Source organism: Rhyacophila brunnea, unplaced genomic scaffold (genome assembly GCF_057557595.1).
Source record: "Rhyacophila brunnea isolate RB1 unplaced genomic scaffold, BYU_Rbru_1.0 scaffold_3, whole genome shotgun sequence".
NCBI lineage: Eukaryota > Metazoa > Arthropoda > Insecta > Trichoptera > Rhyacophilidae > Rhyacophila > Rhyacophila brunnea.
The window spans coordinates 8,007,412-8,027,338 of NW_028232965.1; the positions used below are offsets into that span (position 1 = coordinate 8,007,412).

The 19,927-nt window shown below is 32.4% G+C and overlaps 1 protein-coding gene across 1 annotated transcript in view; it reads left to right on the plus strand.

Moving 5' to 3' along the window:
* Positions 1-19,927, plus strand: part of MCU (mitochondrial calcium uniporter) — a 431,136-nt gene that overhangs the window by 100,145 nt on the left and 311,064 nt on the right. The window contains exon 2 of the mRNA XM_085952663.1: positions 480-570. Within this exon, the coding sequence (XP_085808789.1) occupies positions 480-570 (91 nt within the window). The remainder of the gene's footprint in view (positions 1-479; positions 571-19,927) is intronic.

Consider the following 19,927-nt stretch of genomic DNA (forward strand, 5'->3'; position numbering starts at 1 on the left):
GAATATTTTGATACCTATATTTCTGACCTTTTCCCATGTTGTTTGTTAAAGCATATCTAATACATGTTGTTTATTTTATTGATTTTTTTTTATAATACATAGTATAGTATACACAATTAATATTAATTGACAAAAGCCACTTATTTTTTTTATATAACCTCGTGCTGGACTTCTGATTAATTACGGAACTATATCTACGCGCCATTTAAAATGTGTAAAAACATCGAAATCCACTAGTGTGCAAAAATTCAGTATTTTATAGAGATTCGCTAATATATACATATATACATATATAATTATGTCACCATCATTCACACAATGGTGTATCTTGGTTTAATTTAATTAATTTAACTGGCTAAAGAGTTGCCTACCATATTCAGAGCTGCTTATTTCTGAAAGACTAACGATTTTTTATAACCCTATTATAGATTTTCTCGCTATTATTTTGTTAATTGAGTTTGTATATTATTTTGTTTCAGGAATCGTGGTGTAGGAGATGGCGAGCGGTCCACACGAGAAAGCTCTGCACTGCTGCAGATCAGCAACCTCCAATCACAGAGCATCCTATGGGTAAGGAGCTACTCTACGCCTCATGGATGCGCATGACTTTTTAGCTTCTTACTTGTGACTGGAAATTAATCCTGATTGATGAATTTCGCAGTGTGAGATTGTTTTTAATCCGACAGTATTTGTGGCCAGAACCTGTGTACATACTTAGAAAGATTCTAACTCTTGCAGTAATAATATGATAATGGCCTAAATCAGATTAAAGTGTATTTCAAGGCACTTCCACGAAAGTGACTTTCCGAACAGTGCAAAGTCGCATTTCTTGTATGCATACAAACAGTACGCATGTATGGTAACCACCGATTGAATTTTTGGGTGGTTATGCTTACGTACAGCATAACATAACCCCCTAAGTGAGTTCGAAACGTTCATAAAAAAAGAAGAAGAAAGAATATATACACGTTGGCGACCCAAATATTTACCGTCAAACACAGGCTAGTCTTTAGCTTTTGCTCATAATGTACGAGTATAAAGCGCTCGTACTTAGTAAAAATCGTTGATTTCCGGTTATATATCGGTATCGGTACTATAGGGGATTTTATGTATTTCTACGTTCTTCCCTACACACATTGAAATTTATTGCAGTATAAAAAGTTTTTATGAAAAACGGACGTGCTAACTACTAATACCTACGGTATTTTGCTGGTGGAATTGGATGAAAAATAAGTAGTTCAGTAAGTACTGAATATGAGAACTGCAAAACTCGCCTAAACTCGCAATAAACTGCCTAATTTGTGAAATAGTTAGAAAACTCTATGTATAATATGAATTGACAAAACAAATGTTTAATTAGCTTGAAAGCTACATTATTTACTGTTGACATGTACGCTACGTATTGCATTATTCGATTTCCGCGCAGTTTCTCATTCTGGATCCTATGAGAATAAAATACGTGTAGTGTAACTTTTCCACGATGTCTCCGTGGTGTGGTTTAGGTATGTCATACATATATTATTACTCTTATTAGAATTAGACAGCCTTCGACAGTTGACAAGTTTAGGGTAACAAAGTATTTTGTATTTATTTTTCGTGGGCGCTGGATATTTATAGTATTTACCCACGGTTGTAACACTTCAAAAATATTGAGAACATTCATATCAAGTAATTATATTGGATATTCATTCGCGTGTATGCAAATACCATACAGTATTTCGCTGATTTTTTGTTATCGGGGTTTATTGTTTGTATGCATACCTAACTGTATTACAAAATGTGCGACCTTTTCAACAGTTGCAAGTATTTCTTCTAGATTCTAGAATTCAAAATTAACGACACGATCATTTTGAATAATTAAAATCAAATCTGACGATTTTAATAATACGTACCTACTTATATGTTTTATGACAATGTCATTATGCATTGTCGACAAACACACAATGTAGAATGTTTTTTGGCGTTGTTTGCAAAATATAACAGTAGAATGTAAATTTGGATATTGTTAGAGTAAAACAGCGAAAAAAATCCCCCGAAAATTTTAATGCGTCATCAAAAATATTTTGTGCTGACAAGACATGACAGTTCCCATTTCATCTGTCTGCATGAAGATTGGCACATCTAAATAAAAACAACACTCACTAAATGGGTGACTAATCTTTGACGGAGGTGTATTGGGCGAGATTTCTCTTGTCTACAAGGAGTTTATTCTCCGAAGAAATATCTTTCCGTCATTTAATCAGTGTTGCCAACTCTCGTCGTAGAAAATATGCCAGACGGGCTAAGAAAATAATTCATTTGTAGAAAAACTGCTAGATTTCCTAAAAAAAATAATCGCAGCTTTTTTGATGTGAGCAACAAAACAAACCCATTGAAAAGACGACGCGAGAGTTTTTTTGGCTTTTCAATTTCCTTGTTAACGCATGTCTGTTGAGTTTATTTATTAAAACATCTCGGGCTTTTATAAATACTTTAAAGCTAGACGTGATTTAAATAAAAAAAGATAGATTTGACGACACATGCCAGATGCGAGTTTTGAAAACTAGACGACTGGTAAAAAATGGTAGAAGAAATATTTTCACGTTTTCTTGGGTTCCAAGTTTATTTTACTTTTAGCACGATTTCGCTCTTATATACATCCTACTACATACCGGATACCTACGTGTTTTGTATACATAATAGCCGGAAGTTTTTCTTGAACAGTAATTATATGCAATATTTATTTGTTTATAAAAGTTGGTAAGTCTCTAAATCATATTATGGAGTAATTACACTGAAGTTTGAAATGCCCTCTAAAATCAGGCAAAATGCTAAGTTCTTTGTGCTTTATGTGCATGTTCTATACATCGGATGAGCTTGTTTTTTTATCATAGGTTCATATTTATATATAGACACATAATCCGTTGTTAACTCAAAATACCTAAGATATCGAGTTAACAACTTTTGGTAGCAACAATATGAATATTAGTTATATATTTTTTTTCTTATTTTGTATGCCATACATACAACCCAAATAATTCTCTTTATTTCCTGTATTTTCCTTTCTCAGCATTTATCCAATTTTCATATGTATTGAATTTGTAAAACCTTACTTAAAACTAAGATTGAAATATCTATCTAGGTACACATGTGACAGTAACAACACTGGTGACAATGAGTAAATTACCCATTTAACTACTTGTTAGTGTTACTGAATTGCCCTCTTACTTATCTCGTGTTGAACTTAAATTGTTCACCAGTAAATGCACTACATGAAGTCAGCTGTGCAATTGTGGATTAGAAATATATAATATTTTTACTTGTAAGACACTGATTTATTGGTTAGTATTTACAATTACGAGACAACTGTAGGTATTTATTTATTTTACACTAATTTATCTTATTGTAGATTCGCTTCATTTATCAATGTTTCGGTTGGCTGGCGGCAACATTTTATGAAAATTAAAATTTGACGTTTCCCTGCCAAAGTTCTCTGAAAATTATAGTTATTACAATCAAATCTACTTGTTATTTGACGACACGGTTGGTTACAGTCGCTTTGCATTGAAGTCTATCTATTCAAAATGTCTTTGAAGCCATTTTACAGTTTTAGATGCGAAGATATTCTTACTCAGGTGACAGAAGACTGAGATCATCCACAAGCTGTTTATAAGTGTTGATAACTCAAAATACTTAAAGACCCCACTGAAAGAAGACCAGCCGTAGAACAAATAATAAATCGGCTTTTATAAAGTGTTTTATTTGGCGTCAGTTCAAAACACATAATTTTTTCAATATTTTATTACCTATGAATTGTTCACGGCAAATTACGTTTTGTCCCACATGAAAGTGATTTGAAACGTAGTTTTATTAATTTAAAATTATTAAAATCATTTATTACAGAAGAAGATAAATGTTATATGAATAATGAAGTGAAACATACAATATTATATTTTTACCGTCATTTTTTGTTTTTTTTTATTGATCTAGTATGTATTACGAACAATAAAATTTAAATCAATTGTTATATATCTACTTAACACACTTACAGTAGGTAGTTAATATTTATTTTATAAAATTAATGTTTCATAATATTATCAATTTTAATTCCCTTTCGTGATTTTCAGCTGTTAAGATTACATACAATAATTCACATTTCATTCAAAATCATATCATTGTGTAGAAGGTTTCTTTGGGGATTTAATAATATTTATCTATTCTGTCTTATTTCTTGCAGAGCACATATTTTATTTCCAGTCAAAGGCTATTATTGTTCCTACGTCAAAATGTTTGCCAAGAAATCATTGAACTGACAATTTTCGCTCTAATTTTATACAGAGATTCACGAAAAAATATCAGTGAAATATTTCATCTTTATTATCATAAATGGCCAGATTCCGATTGTTGACACTGTGACAGTTTTCAAATAACTTTTTATGAAAAGTGATATATATAATATGTAAGTAAGTACTTAAACCCACTTGCATATAAATTACTTTTCTAATGTTTAATCGAATATAATAATGTTTTTATTGAATTTCTATCGATTTTGCTGTACAACTTGGAGTAAATGCAAACGAGTTGGCGACGCTTTCGAAACCAACTAACTTGATAAATTCACATACTGACTTTATTTCAATTACTCGACTTATGTATTGGGGTGCAAAACATAAGTCCCAAGTTGTCGAATAACAAATACTTGTAAATTCTGCTCGCAAAGTGGGGGTTCAATTACGTAATACTCTGTACATGTCATACAATACCTGTGTTTACTTGTTAAGAAGAATACATTGTCGTGAAAAAATATATTGTCTTTTAATATTTTTGTTGTAACTAAATTATTTTCGTGGGAATATTTATATCTCCCTACGCGTGTATTAATTTTTCAATTATAATTTGATTTATTTTATTGAACTTCGTGACAAATAACAGAATAGTATACTATATATTTCTATTATCAAACGATAGCTAAATGATTATTAAAAAGAAAACAAATAAATATTCATTTTTTTGTTATATTTATTGTCACTTGCTTATTTTGATAGCGGGTTAAAAATCAAGCCGTTGTTTTTTTTTATATCAGAATGCCAAAACGTTCGCATCAAAACATTAATTTACGCCAACTAAAAAAATAATTCGATGATAAAATTTAAATCTCTTGACTTCATCTTGTTAAAATGATCATTAGTTTCAACATTAGAATTTTTATGATTCTGACACACAGATATATTTTTGTATACTGGGATTAGATATGTGTCTAGACTCTAGACTCTAAATTATATACGTATATTGTATACCTACTCATGATTAAGGGTCTTACCACATTTCGCAATGTTCAACGGAATTGCTGTAACCTCTTTATCACTCCTGCACGTTATAGACCACATTGACTACGGGTTTGAGAATTTACCGAAGACAGAAAACGTTAGAAACTATAGGTAAATCGTTTTACAGTGGTACCATGGGTACGGCAAATGCGGCTTGCAGTTGTGGTGGTATTGTTTGCTATTATTGAAACAGGCACTGTCGCAAGCAATTCAATACACGCGCGAATCGCCTATGGTGCCACTGTAGAATGATTTACCTATACCCGGCGATTTGGCGCTAGTCATATGGAAAAAAAAATTCGAATCGCACAGGGTCAAAGACACAACCGATGGAATCCGTACAGGTGACCACGTCCATCGGGGGAACCTGCAACTGTCACAAGATTCACTCGTAGAGAATATTAATGTAGCGTTGCAGGGTTTGCGGAGCGGGCGTGATGCTCAAGAGTGTATGAAATACTCTGATATTGCTGATACTAAAGCTGATTAAGACGGTACTTCAGTGAAACGGCAAATAATTTTCAACTATATGTGCGATGAATATTCGGACTGGTTGGCAATCGGAGAGCGAAAGTCGAGCTGTGAACACGTCAATTTGTTTTGTGATGGCGACGGGGGAATTAATTCTTAAATCGTTAAAAGATGACTAAAAAACGTTACCCATTTACTTGAAAAAGAAAACATGTCAATGAATATATTATTATTATTAGTATCTAATAGAACAATAAACATAACATAAAATGGACGCATGGTGACTTTTTATGACAAATTACGTTTTGTTCTGCACGCGTCATTTACATAATCTTCGCGTCGCGTAGTTACAATCGTTTTAGACCGTGCCCCAGCTAAAGTATAGCCTTAAGGTTTATGCAGTATTTAAATAAAATATCTAAGGAAATTGGCCGAAACGCTTCATTTTTTTTAGAATTTTAGCAGTTTAGGTAATTCATTAATGAAATTTTGATAATTCATTTATTTACCCAAATATATATCTTGAATATTTACAAGATAACATATCATTGAATAAGGTATATAACATACAAATTATATATCTACTTCAATTATGTAAACATGAAAAAATGCCACACAATTCGTATCTATAAACATAATCCAATTATCTAAGACGTAAAAATCTCATATCTGTAAAACGTGGGTTGGAATTATAGAAGCGTTTAAAACTTTTAGTAAGAGCTTTTTACATTCCCAAACTTCAGCTAAACTAAATATAATAGTGAAAGTTTCAAAGTAATTATTTTGGAATATCTACACCCGATTTTTATACGTTTAAGAGAGCTTTCTTTTCATTCTATGAAATATATGGCGTAACGTAGGTATAGTAGATGTATTTATTTATAAATATTTTCCTGTGGTTTTACCTTTGTCCGAAATTAATTTATTTAGAGCTTTATGCCGGGTATGTCTGTCAGGTCGATTAACCTGTCGCCTGGGGCTCTATATTATTGGCTTATTCCAGCCGGATTTATATTGTTAACCGCTGCCTGCATGTATGGTATATGAGTATATTAATACAAACTACAGAATTGGTTTCGCTATACATATCTGAATCCAATTAACGCCGTTGCGGTGACTGTCTAGTGTCTGATGTATCTAACATCCTTTGTAGTTGGATTTTGAAATGAGTTTTTCATGTCAAAATACTTGTTCATGATTTTTTGAAATTATGGACGAAGATTAACATTAACTATACTAGTTTCAAACTGGCATGTAGTGTATTTGGACGCTTTAATATTATCTTTATAACTGACCTATCATGTTGTCATAAGCGTAAAGTGTTCAATCAATGTGTGCTACTAACACTCATGTATGCGTGTGAAACATAAATTCTTAAAATCCAAAAATTACCAGTTGCGCAACATGGCATGGAAATGTGCATTCTGAGCATAACGTGGATAATAATAATATCACAAAATAAAAACCAATTGATTAGGAAGCAGAAAAGAGTACGCGATGAGATAGAGGTCGCTTAGTAGATAAAATGAGCAGACAGCTGATGCTGTCATACAGTGGTACCCAAGGTCGCTTTAAAACCCGCTGGGTAGACGAACTTATAAAGTTTACTAAATGTATGTTACGGCGAAGAACTAAGAACGGAGAAGAGTGAATGGAGCTAGGGGAGACCTTCGTCTAGTATGTAATGGATGATCTTTTATAAATAACTAAATGTTTTCCTATATTAATACTTTCGACCGAAGGTACTTGATGGAATTTGAATTTAAATTCTAATGGATTCAAGCTCTGTACTATTTCATTTAAGTGGTTTCTCGCGACCCGGGTTTCGCCTTTCGGCATCTTCAGGGTTAGTTCAGTTATATTAGGTGAGTTATATATATTATATTAAGGGAGTTTATATGTATATTTAAAAAAAAATGTTATAAAAGTAGGTACCTTGTAAGAGTATTATTAAAGATTAATATCTCATTAGTTAACTCCATTAATTATTTTTCTTAGAATTGACGATTTACACCTCTTGAGTGTATAGATCTACCATCATAAATTGGCATTTCAGCGAGGGCGCTAGTATGACTGAGAATATTACCATAACTAACAAAAAAATGGTAATTTATAATTTTTTATTGGTAGTAGATTTCTGTACAAATATTATGCAATCCATAATTCGAGAAACATGTAAAATTAAATGGCATTTGTAACAAATTTATCCTCGATAGACAATTTTAGTTTCAAATTCGACCGGCTGCCAACTTACGATGGTAGATCTTTAGTATTTTTATTGTTTATAAAGAATAATGACCTATTATTAGGTTTGACGATTTATTATAATAATATGCTATCCAGTGTATTGTTATTAATAAGATAGGGTTTTTACTAATTAGGTTTTTTTCTGACAATTCAACTATTCATAATTTGTTTGTTGTATTTTTTCTCTTCTTTTTTTTTTGTAACCTCTGACTAGATAGGTAGGTAATGGAGTTTTTACCTACTCTATTGTATTGATTTACTATATAAGGTAGAGTTAAGAGTTTTCGTTGTCAGTGTGTGTTTGCCTTTGGTGAGTGCACACGACGCCTGAAGATGCCGAAAGGCGAAACCCGGGTCGCGAGAAACGACTTAAATGGAATAGTACAGAGCTTGAATCCATTCGAATTTAAATGTTTTCCACTTACATACAAATTTACCAATATTTCCGACAATGGTATTCCTTATTTTGACCTTAAGTAATACAATTATAATTAGAGAAACTAGAGATACATTTAATAATATAATATTTTCTATGAAATTATTCGGTCTGTAATCGTATCTAATAATTATTTAAACATAACGACCGCTTTATGTTGGAGAAATAAGAAAGATTCCGTATGTACAAAAACGAAGAGACGTCAAACATGAAAGGCAAATTACCTACCTCGCTTTATCTTTATACTTCGCGTTCCTATACTAACTTGTATTGTGGGTATATTATAATATACTTTGCACTATTTACTACACTGATACGCCCTTTTGCCTAATTACCTCGCGTAAAATTAGATCAAAAATGATATTTACTTGTATTAATATATGTAGAAATAAATACATAATATATGTTAAAAAATATATTTTTAGAATATAATTACACCATTTTCATCAAAGAGCCGCAGCGCAAAGTTATGAAGTGGCAAGTCTACTTAATAACCTTTACAGATATTTTTATTACATAATAGTTTATTCTTTTAGTGCGACATAAAAGTCAAGAAAATCAGCTTATATTTCAAAATTATTCGCAGTCAATCTTTGAAAATTGTGAATATATTCCAGATGGGTCCGAGAGGTTATAAATACTATATTTTAACTGCCACATGACAAGCGAAATGAAATCTGGCTTTAATCGACTATTAAACAATATATACCTTTCATCCTCCTAATACAACTCAGACTTTGGTAGCGTAATCTTTTATAGAAACATCAATTAAGTTTATCGTCTCACAGATTATATTAATATGATATTACAAATAAACTCCCTGTAGTGCTTTTATAGCGATCTTCCAAATATGTCTATTATAATGTGGATTAAATGTTTATGCCTCGATTTAGTATTCAAAACATAGTAACATACTAAATTTACACGTATTTACCTACGTCAACATACCATTATTATCAATTTATCGTCAATATGATTACTTTAGATATCGGTTTGTAAGTGAGAGATCAGGTAAGAATAAATCGTCGAATTTTCCCGGATTTATATGAAATAAGATGTTTGATGTTAAGATGTTTGTTTTAGATATATAATATAGATATTTAATTTATCTTACCTTCGTGTATTAAATGTGAATAGGAACTATTATACTAGATGGGGTAATACAAGTTTTTTCTGGTTACGTGTAAATTGTACGTATTACATTTCGCCGTAGCACGGTTAGCCGTGAGCTTTCTTACCGGAAAAAGATGACTATACTATATGGTCATCTCTATAGCACCGAGATGAAAAAAATAAGCGTTGTAGACAATAATGTTCCTTCAAGAATGAAAACCTAACCTAACCTAACCTAACCTAACCTTTTTTTGTATTACAAACTACGACACATCCTGGCTATTACAAACTTTAGTACAATTGGTAGCGATAGAAAAAAATCATATCACTTGATTTGGTTATATATAATCACTCACATATTGCTAATTGGGATCGCAGTTGTTTACCGAAATACTGATTAAATTAAAAAAATAAATAAAACTTAATTTATATTGTAACATTTTAATCAATCTGCGGCCTTGGCAAATATATAACAGAGCACATGAAGTTTGATATAAATTAATCTACACTGCGATTTTTGCAGGTAGATTAATCATCACCCTTGTATTTATAATATGTAAAACAATATAGATATCTACAGATTGTAAGAATCTTTAAAGACCAAGTTATTAGCTAGTCACCCAACCTTCGGTGTCCATTTCCTAGTTCCATAAACAAGTATTGATTGAAAAAAATAGCATGTTAATTTCAACCATCCAGTTAAACTTGAATGCAAAGCGATCAAAGGCAGAACGCAAATCATCTCCCGCTCGGGATGGGCGATGAATATTGTTATATTTTCTTACTTACTTACTTGAGCTAAAGACCATTCAGGTCCATGGTCGACTGCACAATCGTCCTCTATGTATATATCTCTCTCTATCTTCAGTCGGCTACACTTAGCCTCTCTGCGTCCCTATTGACGTTATCAGCACATCTCCCCAGGGGGCGGCCCAGGGGTTCCTTCATAAACTTTATTGAGAGCTCTAGATCCACGTATCTAACAACGTGCCCGGCCTATCTGAGTCTTCTCGCCCTCAATACATTGCCTATATAAGGTTTAAATCGTTCGCAGAGCTCAGGATGCGCCACATTTGGCTTTCTTTAATCGGCCCAAGTATTCTTCGAAGAATTTTGTTTTCGAATAGTTGGATAGCCTTGAAAATGATAACGTCTAAAAATAATAGTTTTTTTTACTGTTCCTACTTTGTAGAACCAATTCTGCGTTAGACATACATCAACATTATGTTACAACTAAAAGATAAATAAATACTTTCAAAGACTTACCTTGTCGTATCTGTTGTTTTTGTTATATTTTCTGATTAATTCGATCAATACATTCCTGAACATCATTAAGAAGTTTTTCTTGTTATAAAAGAATTCGTAACTTCATTGTGGTCCAAACTTTTCAGTTAACCTCTACGACTCGCGTAAGAGTGAGAATTGGCTCGTTAGTCGTAAAAACATAATACGGAAATATTCATCCCGCATATTACCTTTGTTAAAGTTGAAAGTATCTATCTCTGAGACACATCATATTATCTGATATTGGCAATGACATTAATATAGACGAATCATCTGGAAAAGAAAATGACACTCACTTTATTGTCGGGTCTGCCGAATGGCATAATCTTTTCTAACGCCATTACAATAAAGGTGATATTGCTATAAATTCCTGATGCTTTTTGTTGGGTCTGCCGAATGGTTCGGTTCGAACGGGTTCGCTCAAATGAACATTGACATCAGAAACACTGCTTTAACGCCATTACAATAAAGGTCATATTGCTATAAATTCCCGATGCGTGATATCGCAAAATGGAAATTGCGTGACGTCTACCTATACATGCAAATGCGCGAATTTACTTGCTAGCTACTGTATTGAGTGCGTCGTCCATTAATAATGTCATTGGATATTGGTAAATGTATTATAGTTCTTCTTTGTCCAGTTGTCCGTTCCTTATGCAGAAATATGGACACCACGTGGTGTTTCAAAGAATTCTCATCAATCTACTTGCTTCTTCTCAATTAACGGTTTTTCTGGATTCCGAAATCTGGTTGGTTTGAAGAAAAGGTAAGCCATGTTGAGACTCTTGAGGAATCACTTGGGCGAGCCAAGTATAACGTTCCATCTTCAAAGAGACGAAAGACGGCATGGTTCACTCCCTCGTCTCTTTATTTCTGACAAATTCATACATACTACCTCTCACCGTATACGTTGTAGGTATTCGCTACAAGTATTCTCGAATCTTAGCATACAGTTTCTCTGAGTTTTCGTAAGGTCCCTCGACTCTTTAGCGCAAATCAGAACGGTAATAATGTAGGCTTTGAATAGGCGAGAATTGAATCTGACATTCCGCATTTAGTTAAATGATTCTCTAACCATTAGCTTTCTTTGCGAAATTCCATCCCCAGTTAATGTGTCATCTAAATATCTAAACCTGTCAACACTCTCGATCTTGTGTTTGTTGCTGATCTAAGAACAATCTGGATCGAGACATGCGCTATTGCACATAACGTTGGGTATATACATGTTGGTCTTGAGGTCAACGCTAAACAAGTTGTTATGAGGTAGCCTATTGACTGATTGTTGGATGCTTCCGATTAGTTATTGCAATACCGGTATACTAAAAACCAATGATCCCGGTTTTCATCGATACCGAAATACCGGTTTTCAAAATCCTAAATATCGATATTTTCTATAATTATTATGTAGGCAGAAACCAAGTGTATTTAAATCGACATAAAGAATTTAACAATTAACTTAGAATTTTTGATTGCTTCTTCCATTGTCTTTGGTGGCATGTGCATGGTACCTACGTGTTGATTTGTGAAATACACTCGATTTGCTAAAATTCGCGATTTTGCTTCTTATTGCACGTATTTTTTGATTTATTTGAAGTCACGGTCTAAGAAGCAGTGAATCTGAGAGAGCCTTTTATATAAAGCTAAACATACTAAAATATATAATATGTTTCAAAAGATTTTTTATAGCTATATTTTTTGATAGATATTTCGTTTTTTTTTAATTTAATAAAATATCGCTATTAATACCGAAACACTGATGTCATTTTTTTCATTTGGTCGAGTCAATATCGAGCAACCCTTGCTCGATATTTTTTTTTCAATCACTGACTAATATAAAATTACGTTCATTGACTTGATAATTTTGTAAATTATTAATTGTATGTTAATTTTTTTCTGTTTCACACAGCAATTAAAATAAATCTGTTTTAAACCTTCAACTGGAGGACAAGTCCAATTGAAAATTTTATTTACTTCTTTAATTTGTCATTATCTACAATAAAAAAAAGTCAAAATTGCATTAGCCAAAAAATAATTAAAATGAAAGTGAAAATTAAAAGTAATATAATTTCTGTTGCGGGGGAAAATAGGCCCAACCGATTATTACTAGGACTAGAAAACACGGCCGTAATTGAATCGGAAAAGCCATAAACCTTCATTAATGACTCCTTGACAGATGGATCTATTTCTAGATAAATGCCTCAGATAATTAAATGTCAGGATCTTCTTTGTTTCTCTTGATATCTTTTTTTACTCCCCAAGACTATTTGTTACGAAGTTACTTCAGTGCCCATAGATCTTTTTAATTCGAATCGTTATTGCTGTATCGTGTATGCCGAATGGTTTGACCTTTACGAAACGGAACCGCCATTTTTTATTGTGTTTGTTTTAAAACTTCTATAAATTGATTAAAAAAATATCATTTATGAGCATGACAACATGAAGTATTAATATGTGAAATTAAAGTAAGTAAATTAAATAAAACACCCACGATGGCCGCGCGGCTTAAGCGTAAGCTTATTGCGTCGTGCGTCCCAGGTTCGAATCCTGGGTCTGGGAAGTACACATATTGGTTTTCAATCTGTGTATGCGTCAGAGTGTGGACCTAATAGGTTGAGGAAGTGGCTGACATCCACTTCTCGTAAAAACAAAATCTGTCAATACAAACCTCCACTCTGTCGAGGCCCATTTGATCCTATAGGATCGGACATGGTGGAAAGAAGAAGAAAGAAATTAAATTAAAGTACTTAATATTATGTGCAAATATTTGTGCACTCGCTTAAAATACCTGTATAATTGATTAATCATTGTAATTTTATCTACACCTACGGTGGCCGCGCGGCTTAAGCGTTGTACTATCAAGCCGTGGGTCTCAGGTTCGAATCCTGGGTCTGGCAAAGTACACATATTGTTTTTCAATTTGTGTGTGAGTCAGGGTATGGACCTAATAGGTTGAGCAAGTGGCTGACATCCATTTCTCGTAAAAAACAAAATCTGTTAATACAAACCTCTACCCTGTGGAGGCCCATATGATCCTATTAGGATCGGACATGGTCGAAAAATTTTTTTTTTTTAATCTAAAAGTCATCTGTGTTCTATTTAGATGTTTTATATCAGATCAGCCGCATGTAAGAAAATCTTATTATGTATTAGCTATTTTTGACATCCAATTTTGTGAAAAGAGATTTAGTGGCAATGGCCAATCGGCCCAACTGAAACTCGGACAGACCTGAGTACCTGTCCCTTTCCTACTAACATAGCGGAAATTCCAGATTGTGTGATTTTAATCCATTAGTTCACTGCATACCTTGGTGCCAAATTCTATTAGGCCAACTTTATACGCGGTTAAAAAATCAGAGAATTATAAGTTTCTACGCCAACATCATTCAGACTAATTTACTATATCACAAATAAAATACATTTTAAATGTAAAACAAACACACATTAAATACGATATCAACATAGACTGGGAAGTTAGTAATATAAATTCTAATTGATTGAAAAAAAATTACTTAGCATGTAAGAATATTTGTTAAACTTAAGATTTAGATTTATTTATATATAAATAACCATGCCCTTGCTTTTTCGGACAAGGTGGCATTATGGATCATTAGTAACCATTGTTATTAATTATTATTCGTAGGTACGTATATTATTGATATATCTCGTTAGTTAACTCCATTAAATTCCCACATTGACGATTTTACACATATTGAATGTATTATTAGTGATAAGACTGGTAAGACTGATAAGGTAGGGGTTTTTTACACAGACTATTCATATTTTATTGTTATATATTTTATTATGATTCTTGACTTGGTGATAAACTTTTAATATTATTATATAAGTCAGAATTAACTGTATTCGTCGTCAGTGTGTATTTACCATTGGTGAGTGCGCATAGTGTCCGAAGAATCCGAAAGGCAAAGCCCGGGTAGCAAAAAACGACTCAAATAGAATAGTACAAAACTTAAATCCGTTAGAATTTAAATTTAAATTCCATCAAGTACCTTCGGTCGATATTATTAATATTATAAAAATATAATGTTAGTAACTAGAAATAATACAAAGGAGACCGCCATTGTTAAAAGTCTTATTAAGTTGATCCTAGGATGCTCATAATACATCTCTAAGTAATTGCACTTATCGTTAGGTACCACCAACGCCACAGAATAAATACATCCGAAAGGATGCGGAAAGAAACATTATGCTATTTTAGTTTGACTTTCCGTTCAAATTTCGAACGTCAGTCATCGTATCTATCAGTTGAAAAAAATACTAAATATAGCTAGGATATTTCTTTTATTTCACTAATTTCACTCGTAAAATATGAAAAATATGAAGTGAAAATGAAGAGATTATTTTCATCCCGCTTACGACCAGCAGTATCAACAAATAATTAATTATGACTACACAGAATAGACAGCTGTGATTTTTTATGTCACATTAAAAATTTAAAACACGTAAAATGTGTAGGTAACTAACCTGAGTAGCTAAATTTAGCTCATCATATTAAAATGTAATGTGTTGCTTTTAAGTATTAATATACTTATAGTTTTTTATTTCTTCTCGCGGGAATTTGAGAATGAATGTTCATTCTCTTGATGAGGTCGTTAGGCTTAATCAGTGATTCTCAACCGGGCCTATGCTCGTGCGAAGTTTCCGCGAAAATTCGCAAAAGCTTACAAAAAAATATAACCAGACTTTATAATTGAGTATATACGATAATCAAGGTGACCTATTAATGAAGCGATTAAGTTTTTTTAAAAACTTATTTAGATATTCGCGTGATTGTTCGTTTTCACTATCTCGAAAAGTAGATCGAGATGTTTGCTAAGCTTCACTATAATACTACCCTGCTAAGTAAAACGATAGTGTTTTTAGTTTTAGGAAAAAACTACCCTTTCTCTTATAGGTTCTCATTTTAAAACACTGCCTTTTTACTTAGCAACGCAGTATAGTCAGACCGCAGCACGAAACTGTGAATTTCAATCGTAGTGCTAGTTTATTGCTCATACTTCGAATGCGATATGGTTAAGAACTGTATTTTGAACGTAATTCGCAATTGAAAATCTTCATTGCATTCGAAGATAATCGATAGCTTGTACTGTCAACGTAACTCGAAATTCAATGCCGCAGCCTGAATATAGTCGATCTCGCATGTTTTTTTTTTTGAAAACATATCTCACGTTTGGAATACCGGACCGCCCCCAAATTAAATGTGCTATTATGATATTAGCACTTCATTAGCATTTCAAGTCTCTGGGTATCAAGAAAACAGTTGGGAATCGCTGTGCTATATATTTTATAATTTCTATATAGCTACATCGTTAAGCATAGTTAGGCGTAGTTGTCTCTCAGTTCTTCTTCAGAAGGAAAATTTGTAAGAAAAAAAAATTGTAAGCTTATCTTTGACTTAAACTAAAAAAAATATTTTTCTTTTTAATGTTTTCAGATACATTAATTAATACAGTTGAAATTGTAAATTATCAAAAATATGTCTCAAATTGCAAGCTTCGTATTTTTCCGCTAGTGCCTCTGGTAGGTAGAGGTATTGCCTTAACACATTAATTGAATGCACACTCAAATATAAGACAATTTAACATTGTAATATATTTGTATGTCTAATTTTTCAGTCGCGAATGAAATATACTTATTGTTTTGCAAATATGGCACCCAGATTTTACAATAAAAATATGTTGCACTCACGGTAGTGATGTTACGGAGTCATTGATCGCGGTTTCGATGCCTCGCCTTAAATGCTTAAATGGACATAATATTAAAAATGCACGTTGATTTTTTCTTCTTCAGTGTTTATTTGATCAAGTGTAAAGACCTAATGGGTTGGCCAACGATTTTTTGAAAAAAATATTATTATTATTTTCCTGCTTTAAGGAAATACACGTTAACATCTACATAGGAGCCAAAATAGGGATTCACCCCCCCCCTTTTTATTTTTATAAATGTATTTCGAAATTTGAATAGGTATTGCTGATTTTTAGGCATGAGAGTATTTCTTCCATTACAAATAAAACACTGTTTAGCGCGACAATCATTCCTTTCTAAAGGACAATGGACATTTTTGAGTCCAGAAGGAAGAGGATTTAGCAGAAAGGAATGATTATTTCTTTTTATCCCTACCTGAATTCCAATAAAAAAAAATGTTATCATCGCCAAGTGGATTATTCACTCAGTTTTCTTTCGTTTTTCTTTTGAAAATAAATCTGAAAAGAATCTTTCTTTTACACTCATCGAGATGTTAAACATTCTTTTTATGAGGAGAAATTTTTCGACAACCATTTTATTGAATTTTCAAAAGTCGACTTATCCATGAAATATTTTTAGCGTAAGTGCCTATCTATACAATATAAATACATATATATTATAGTATCGAGTCAACGATCCTACCTTTTACTGTTTGTAAACATGTTTATAATTATTATATCAATGTGTCAGGTTAGCATTTAGGTCACATTTAGAGGATTGTACACCAGCGATGGATGAATGGTATAACGTGTTTGGTTATTGCGATACATGTCGCCGGTTTGATTTCTGCGTTCGGCAAACTTACATGTTGTTTTTCAATGACTTCAGATCAAGTGCACGGATTTGATAGGTTTAGCAAGTGGTTAATATCGATGTTTCATAAATCACTTAGACCAAGATCCTTTTAAAGTCGATGGAAAAAAATATATGTATACATATGGCGAAGAGTATTAATGACAATATAGGCAAAACAAAGCGAAGAAAATATGAGAAAAAACACACAAAATTCAATCAGTAAATAATTGTTAACTGTTATATTTTTGTTTGCACAGCATATCACTGAGATTTAATAATCTTCGGTATCATTATTTTCAGTCACCTGGGTGCGCAATGTAATAGCCGCTATCAAATCCGAAAAAAACACGCCGCCATATTTTTGGAATAATTCTCTCGCAAAGTTAACTATCAAATAATAGTAGTCTGTGAAGAACACCTGTGTCTGATGATGGGGTGTATGGTACTTCATACATGTATGAGACTGTTTAATAAATTTAATAAGTATATGTACGTTAGTAAGTAAGTAAATATCTTCTATTATTAATGACTCGTCACTTATTTCTAAGTAAAATACTAAAAGATGACTTAATTATGCTTTATTTTTGTCATAATCAAGTGCTATGAGTTTAATCAATTTGTAACTATTTATCGTAACAATCGAAACATAAAGTAACTAGTAAATAGCAAAAGCTTTTGAAGCGAAGATAAATGTTTTTACATACTATATTGTACATACTGAATTTACGCGATCAATGACTAAGCAATATGATTTTTTTTTACATTTCAAGGCCAATAATCAAATCATGATTAATAACCCCCCATCACGCTAGAGTAGTTGGCAGTTCCGCCAAGTAAATACTTTTTTTTGCTTTCATTGTGCGACTAACGTTCCCTACAAATTGAGTAAGAAATCTCTCGGGAGAGCTTTATTCTTTTGTTGATAGATCGCCGATAAACCTTTCCTGCGCATTTGACGCGAGCCATCTTTCTGTGCGGCAGGGTGGGAAAAATGATCCCGCTGAAGCCGGAATCAAGCCTTATCTATGCCGCAGTAATCTCCAACATGTTACTCATGTTAGGTTCTATTACGGTATCCATTTAACTTTTTCCTTTTTATAGTTAGTTTTTTTTCGCATTATTTAGACTAGCGTTCCTCAGACTTATATAAGAACGCCGTCAAGATTGTCAAACTGATTTTTGTCTCGTTTCATCGTATGCCATTTGCAAATATATTTTATTTCTCTCATCATATAAAATACTTTGTCATCCATTCGTGTTTGTATATATTTATATTATATTCATATTCATGATATACAATACCATACAGTAACTTACATTACTCATGTTAAGTTGTCAAAAGGACAACTGGAATGTAACCGAGACTTCAAAACTTCTTAATTGAATACATTTAATCGATTCGCCCGTAAATTGTATTTGTTTGTGTTTCGGGATATAATTACAGAATCATTTAAATTTATTTTTCGGTTTCTGGTGCCCCTAGCGATTCGGGGACCTGGGCTACAGCCTCTTTATCCCTGTGGTAAATTCTGTCCTGCATATAATATCAAAACTAAAGAGACACGTTTTTTTCCAGAATATACCAAAGAAATCTGTAAAGATCACCCTTATTGCAATATAGGTACATCAAATTTTAAGTACAAACCATACGTATGTATTTTTACAATAAACACTTAGTGCTAAAGCTAAAGTAGAAGACGCTTTAGTAAAACGCTAATGTATACACATTAACACAGTTTGAAAATTGACTCTTATTCTTATTACAATGTAGGTGGCTATAGTTCATTTTAGAAACAATTTTATCTCTACATACCTATCTGTTTATGTAATAATGACATTAGTATGGAAATAAAAATTCTAAGGTCAGAATAGTCTATGAGAGACTTTTTCTATGTTTCCTATGGTTCTTCCAGTTACTATTGCAATGCACTCCTCCTTTTACGGATTTTGACAACCACTGCAGTGGATATTAAAAAAATCGTTTATGTCATTCGCTCATACTCTTTCGATTTTTCGAGCAAGCACGTATATAGGTAGGTAATCAAAAGAATAAAGGTACTTATTTCTAGGTAACTCTCACAGTTTTAAAATGTATTCAATTTCGACTTATCAAATGGAACAACCAAGCATAATGGCTTTATGGAGCTTTGAAAGTTTATGAAGTTCTTTTGATATACTTACAAAATAATAATATACCTCCTACTATAATAGCAAACTCAAAAGCTTTAAACTCGTTTGCAACTTGCGCACAAAACTATTGCTTTTACTGGGATTATAGAAAGTAGTACTTACTTAATAGTTGGTGCAGTATTGCTATAGTGGCAGTATTATAAATATTATTAAAGCTTTTTAACATACAATAATTTATTATAAACGTAGTATTTAGTGTAGAATTATAATATTTATCATACCTACATAATTTTCATAAATTTCAGGATCATTCTAATATGTTTGCTTCTGAGGTTTCTCAAAATGATATATTTCAATAGTACCTAAGTATCTTAAAACGATT